The following is a 7,500-nucleotide window of genomic DNA, read 5'->3' on the forward strand; positions in this document are numbered from 1 at the left end:
TACAATTCACTGAAACGGACCAACACATAGACCCGCGGTGCCCCCTGTATATAGCCCCGCACGTGCTGGTTCTACCCGGTCTACTGTCTGATGTAACGTGGTTGGTGATAAACTGTTGAACAACGAGGGAAATGTAAATCTATTCAGAGTCCAGCTGAATGGCAAAGAATACTAAGCACTAATTTAGGGGGAGTCGGTCTGTGTCAAAGAACTAGGATGACCTAACCCATTGAGGTCACGCTGCTCCTGACACCCCGCAAACCAAGATCTCTCCCGTGCCTTTTCTCAAAGAACTAGGATGACCTAACCCATTGAGGTCACGCTGCTCCTGACACCCCGCAAACCAAGATCTCTCCCGTGCCTTTTCTCAAAGAACTAGGATGACCTAACCCATTGAGGTCACGCTGCTCCTGACACCCCGCAAACCAAGATCTCTCCCGTGCCTTTTCTCAAAGAACTAGGATGACCTAACCCATTGAGGTCACGCTGCTCCTGACACCCCGCAAACCAAGATCTCTCCCGTGCCTTTTCTCAAAGAACTAGGATGACCTAACCCATTGAGGTCACGCTGCTCCTGACACCCCGCAAACCAAGATCTCTCCCGTGCCTTTTCTCAAAGAACTAGGATGACCTAACCCATTGAGGTCACGCTGCTCCTGACACCCCGCAAACCAAGATCTCTCCCGTGCCTTTTCTCAAAGAACTAGGATGACCTAACCCATTGAGGTCACGCTGCTCCTGACACCCCGCAAACCAAGATCTCTCCCGTGCCTTTTCTCAAAGAACTAGGATGACCTAACCCATTGAGGTCACGCTGCTCCTGACACCCCGCAAACCAAGATCTCTCCCGTGCCTTTTCTCAAAGAACTAGGATGACCTAACCCATTGAGGTCACGCTGCTCCTGACACCCCGCAAACCAAGATCTCTCCCGTGCCTTTTCTCAAAGAACTAGGATGACCTAACCCATTGAGGTCACGCTGCTCCTGACACCCCGCAAACCAAGATCTCTCCCGTGCCTTTTCTCAAAGAACTAGGATGACCTAACCCATTGAGGTCACGCTGCTCCTGACACCCCGCAAACCAAGATCTCTCCCGTGCCTTTTCTCAAAGAACTAGGATGACCTAACCCATTGAGGTCACGCTGCTCCTGACACCCCGCAAACCAAGATCTCTCCCGTGACTTTTCTCAAAGAACTAGGATGACCTAACCCATTGAGGTCACGCTGCTCCTGACACCCCACAAACCAAGATCTCTCCCGTGCCTTTTCTCAAAGAACTAGGATGACCTAACCCATTGAGGTCACGCTGCTCCTGACACCCCACAAACCAAGATCTCTCCCGTGCCTTTTCTCTTTGGCTAGTGGCTATCCGGGATTCCTTGGGACGTCCATACCCCCTAAACTCTAACCCTTAACCCCTAACCCTACCCATAACCATAACCCTAACCTGACCCCTTACCTTAGTAAAACGGTTTACATTTTAACTGCATTGGGAGGACGTCAGAGTGGGACATCACAAGGAACCAGTCTAAACTTTTTCATTTCTCAGTGCTGTTGTGTCTAGGTGGGTCGTGGATATATATATAAATACCTGCTGTCATGTTAGGCTCACACTGCCCTCCACTATCTCGGAGAACTGAACCAGTAGAGCCTATTAGAGGCTAATCAAGTGTGGAAGAGCTATCGATTTCTCTGGCCCACAGAAACACACAGGTATGGAGACACACACACACACGCACGCACACACGCACGCACGCACGCACGCACGCACGCACGCACACACACACACACACACACACACACACACACACACACACACACACACACACACACACACACACACACACACACACACACACACACACACACACACACACACACACACACACACACACACACACACACACACACACACACACACACACACACACACAATATATATAATGTGAAGAGTCACAAAGATACACAAACACACACACACTATACATAATGTGAAGAGCCACACACACGACACACACACACACATTTCTCCTCCACCCTAGCCACGCAACTCACCACATTAATGCCTCCAGAGTTCTCCAGACTACACATCCCCTCCAGCGGTGCCATCCCTATGGTGGTTCCTTTAAATATCACTCCCCTGTCAGCGGGAAATGAAGAAGAAAAAAAATCACTTCACCTTCATTTTTTTTCTCTCTCTCTCAGTTCAGTGTGGACGTGCTCGGGCACGGAGGGATCTGGGACGATGCACTTTAATTACAGAGAAGAGTCTAGTAGTGGAAGGATGACATCCTTCTCTGAGACCTTTCTCAGAGCGCCTCAGGGGGGCTATGCAATGACGTCTCTCTGAGCTTGTTGTCACTTAAGATTCCAGAAACAAATCTAAAAAAGCTGCTCCTTAAAATTAGAACCCCTAGCCAGGTGCTATCTGGAAACTAATTACCTCCAGCGAAAAGGCCTCCAATTTACTGTTTACGGATGACTGTGGGTTTGGCAGTCAAGCTGTGCTGTGTGTGTGTGTGTGTGTGTGTGTGTGTGTGTGTGTGTGTGTGTGTGTGTGTGTGTGTGTGTGTGTGTGTGTGTGTGTGTGTGTGTTTGGCAGACTCACTGAGCTGTGATGTTCTAAATACACGTAACTGAGCTGGGATGTTCTAATGTGAGTGTGTGTGTGTGTGATGTTGTGTACACCTAACTGCTGTGATGTTCTAAGACACTAACTGAGCTGTGATGTTCTAAATACACGTAACTGAGCTGGGATGTTCTAATGACACCAAACTGAGCTGTGATGTTCTAATTACACCTAACTGAGCTGTGATGTTCTAATGACACCTAACTGAGCTGTGATGTTCTAATTACACCTAATTACACCTAACTGAGCTGTGATGTTCTAATTACACCTAACTGAGCTGTGATGTTCTAATTACACCTAATTACACCAAACTGAGCTGTGATGTTCTAATTACACCAAACTGAGCTGTGATGTTCTAATTACACCTAATTACACCAAACTGAGCTGTGATGTTCTAATTACACCTAACTGAGCTGGGATGTTCTAATTACACCTAATTACACCTAACTGAGCTGTGATGTTCTAATTACACCTAATTACACCAAACTGAGCTGTGATGTTCTAATTACACCAAACTGAGCTGTGATGTTCTAATTACACCTAATTACACCAAACTGAGCTGTGATGTTCTAATTACACCTAATTAAACCTAACTGAGCTGTGATGTTCTAATTACACCAAACTGAGCTATGATGTTCTAATTACACCAAACTGAGCTGGGATGTTCTAATGACACCAAACTGAGCTGTGATGTTCTAATTATACCAAACTGAGCTGTGATGTTCTAATTACACCTAATTACACCAAACTGAGCTGTGATGTTCTAATTACACCTAATTACACCTAACTGAGCTGTGATGTTCTAATTACACCTAACTGAGCTGTGATGTTCTAATTACACCTAACTGAGCTGTGATGTTCTAATTACACCTAATTACACCAAACTGAGCTGTGATGTTCTAATTACACCAAACTGAGCTGTGATGTTCTAATTACACCAAACTGAGCTGTGATGTTCTAATTACACCTAACTGAGCTGTGATGTTCTAATTACACCAAACTGAGCTGTGATGTTCTAATTACACCTAACTGAGCTGGGATGTTCTAATTACACCTAATTACACCAAACTGAGCTGTGATGTTCTAATTACACCAAACTGAGCTGTGATGTTCTAATTACACCTAATTACACCAAACTGAGCTGTGATGTTCTAATTACACCAAACTGAGCTGTGATGTTCTAATTACACCAAACTGAGCTGGGATGTTCTAATGACACCAAACTGAGCTGTGATGTTCTAATTATACCAAACTGAGCTGTGATGTTCTAATTACACCTAATTACACCAAACTGAGCTGTGATGTTCTAATTACACCTAATTAAACCTAACTGAGCTGTGATGTTCTAATTACACCAAACTGAGCTGTGATGTTCTAATTACACCAAACTGAGCTGGGATATTCTAATGACACCAAACTGAGCTGTGATGTTCTAATTATACCAAACTGAGCTGTGATGTTCTAATTACACCTAATTACACCAAACTGAGCTGTGATGTTCTAATTACACCTAATTAAACCTAACTGAGCTGTGATGTTCTAATTACACCAAACTGAGCTGTGATGTTCTAATTACACCTAACTGAGCTGGGATGTTCTAATTACACCTAATTACACCAAACTGAGCTGTGATGTTCTAATTACACCTAATTAAACCTAACTGAGCTGTGATGTTCTAATTACACCAAACTGAGCTGTGATGTTCTAATTACACCAAACTGAGCTGTGATGTTCTAATTACACCTAACTGAGCTGTGATGTTCTAATTACACCAAACTGAGCTGTGATGTTCTAATTACACCTAACTGAGCTGTGATGTTCTAATTACACTAAACTGAGCTGTGATGTTCTAATTACACCTAAGTGAGCTGTGATGTTCTAACGACACCTAACTGAGCTGTGATGTTATAATTACACCAAACTGAGCTGTTCTAATTTTGGGTAGGGGGAGGGATTTACACTGCTGCTACTCGCTGTTTATTATCTATGCATCGTCACTTTACCCTATATGTACAGTGTCTTGCAAAAGTATTCATCCCTCTTGGTGTTTTTCCTATTTTGTTGCATTACAACCTGTAATTTAAATGTGTATTTTTATTTCATGTAATGGACATACACAAAATAACAAACCTGCCAAAAGATGGCCGCCCACCAAAACTCACGGACCAGGCAACGAGGGCATTAATCAGAGAGACAACAAAGAGACCAAAGATAACCCTGAAGGAGCTGCAAAGCTCCACAGCGGAGATTGGAGTATTTGTCCATAGACCACTTTAAGCCGTACACTCCACGGGTCTGGGCTTTACAGAAGAGTGGCCAGAAAAAAGTAATTGCTTAAAGAAAAAAATAAACAAACACATTTGGTGTTAGCCAAAAGGCATGTGGGAGACCCCCCAAACAGATGGAAGAAGGTACTCTGGTCAGATGAGACTAAAATGTAGCTTTTTGGCCATTAAGGAAACCACTATGTCTGGCGCAAACCCAATACCTCTCATCACCCCGAGAAGACCATATTTTTCCAGACGGGAAACTGGTCAGAATTGAAGGAATAATGGATGACACTAAATACAGGGAAATTCTTGACGGAAACTTGTTTCGGTCTTCCAGAGATTTGAGACTGGGACGGAGGTTCACCTTCCAGCAGGACAATGACCCAAAGCATACTGCTGAAGCGGCACTCGAGTGGTTTAAGAGGAAACATTTATATGTCTTGGAATGGCCTAGTCAAAGCCCATACCTCAATCCATTTGAGAATCTGGTGTATGACTTAAAGATTGCTGTACACCTTCTGAACCCATCCAACTTGAAGGAGCTGGAGCAGTTTTGCCTTGAGGAATGGGCAAAAATCCCCGTGGCGAGATGTGCCAAGCTTAGAGACTTGTAGCTGTAATTGCTGCAAAAGGTGGCTCTACAAAGTAATGACTTTGGAGGGGTTGAATAGACATGCACGCTCAAGTTTTCTGTTTTTTTTGTCTTATTTTTTGTTTGTTTCACAATAAATAAATAAAATGGCATCTTCATAGTGGTAGGCGTGGTGTGTAAATCAAATGATACAACCCCACCAAAAATCTATTTTAATTCCAGGTCGTAAGGCATCAAAATAGTAAATGTGCCAAGGGGGAGTGAATACTTTCACAAGCCAGTGTACAAATGACCTCAACTAACCTGTAGCACATAGACCCGGTAGCGGTGACCCTGTATATAGCTCCGCACATAGACACGCGGTGCCCCCTGTATATAGCCTCGCACATAGACCCAGTAGCGGTGACCCCCTGTATATAGCCCTGCACATAGACACGCGGTGCCCCCTGTATATAGCCCTGCACATAGACCCGGTAGCGGTGACCCTGTATAAAGCTCCGCACATAGACACGCGGTGCCCCCTGTATATATAGCCCCGCACATAGACCCAGTAGCGGTACCCCCTGTATATAGCCCTGCACATAGACCCGGTAGCGGTGACCCCCTGTATATAGCTCCGCACATAGACACGCGGTGCCCCCTGTATATAGCCTCGCACATAGACCCGGTAGCGGTGACCCTGTATATAGCTCCGCACATAGACACGCGGTGCCCCCTGTATATAGCCTCGCACATAGACCCGGTAGCGGTACCCCCTGTATATAGCCCCGCACATAGACCCGGTAGCGGTACCCCCTGTATATAGCCCCGCACATAGACCCGGTAGCGGTACCCCCTGTATATAGCCCTGCACATAGACCCGGTAGGGGTGCCCCCTGTATATAGCCCCGCACATAGACCCGGTAGCGGTGACCCTGTATATAGCCCTGCACATAGACCCGGTAGGGGTGCCCCCTGTATATAGCCCCGCACATAGACCCGGTAGCCCTGCACATAGACCCCCTGTATATAGCCCCGCACATAGACCCGGTAGCGGTGACCCTGTATATAGCCCCGCACATAGACCCGGTAGCGGTGACCCTGTATATAGCCCCTCACATAGACCCGCGGTGCCCCCTGTATTTGGCCCGCACATAGACCCGCGGTGCCCCCTGTATATAGCCTGTGTGTGTGTGTGTGTGTGTGTGTGTGTGTGTGTGTGTGTGTGTGTGTGTGTGTGTGTGTGTGTGTGTGTGTGTGTGTGTGTGTGTGTGTGTGTGTGTGTTAGTGATCTTTACTAACGTCAGTAGCTGTGCGTTGTCGTGCTTCTTGCGGGACTTAAGCTTCTGTCTCCACTGTAGGAAGGACCAGAGTGTGGTGTTGGGCTCCTCTGTAATGATGCACTCATCCCGCTCCTTCCATACCTCCAGGCCAATCAGAGGCACCCGGATGTTCAGAGCCCTGTAGAACTGAACCACAACACAACACAACCGCCTGGCATCACTGACAGCAACAGGCAACACTCACGGCAACAGGCAACACTAACAGCAACAGATATCACTCACGGCAACAGATATCACTGACAGCAACAGACAACACTCACGGCAACAGGCAACACTCACGGCAACAGATATCACTCACGGCAACAGATATCACTCACGGCAACAGGCAACACTCACGGCAACAGGCAACACTCACGGCAACAGGCAACACTCACGGCAACAGGCATCACTCACGGCAACAGATATCACTCACGGCAACAGGCAACACTCACGGCAACAGGCAACACTCACGGCAACAGATATCACTCACGGCAACAGGCAACACTCACGGCAACAGATATCACTCACGGCAACAGATATCACTCACGGCAACAAATATCACTCACGGCAACAGGCAACACTCACGGCAACAAATATCACTCACGGCAATGGGGTCACACAGAGACTTATGTTTTGTTTTTCATTGTGACTAGGGCATTTCTAAATAGACAAATTTAGATGGTTCAAAATCTATCATTTTCAATCACT

General features: G+C 46.2%; 1 protein-coding gene across 2 annotated transcripts in view; it reads right to left on the bottom strand.

Annotated features, from left to right (window-relative positions):
• The window catches only part of adam19a (ADAM metallopeptidase domain 19a), a 250,054-nt gene that overhangs the window by 32,749 nt on the left and 209,805 nt on the right, over positions 1 to 7,500 (bottom strand). For both annotated transcript variants that reach the window (XM_046328278.1, XM_046328277.1), the window contains exons 9-10: positions 6,773 to 6,939; positions 2,056 to 2,140 (exon numbers count right to left, since the gene is read on the bottom strand). In XM_046328278.1, coding sequence (XP_046184234.1) covers positions 2,056 to 2,140; positions 6,773 to 6,939 — 252 coding nt within the window. The remainder of the gene's footprint in view (positions 1 to 2,055; positions 2,141 to 6,772; positions 6,940 to 7,500) is intronic.

This window comes from Oncorhynchus gorbuscha, linkage group LG25, assembly GCF_021184085.1.
Source record: "Oncorhynchus gorbuscha isolate QuinsamMale2020 ecotype Even-year linkage group LG25, OgorEven_v1.0, whole genome shotgun sequence".
NCBI classification, from domain to species: domain Eukaryota; kingdom Metazoa; phylum Chordata; class Actinopteri; order Salmoniformes; family Salmonidae; genus Oncorhynchus; species Oncorhynchus gorbuscha.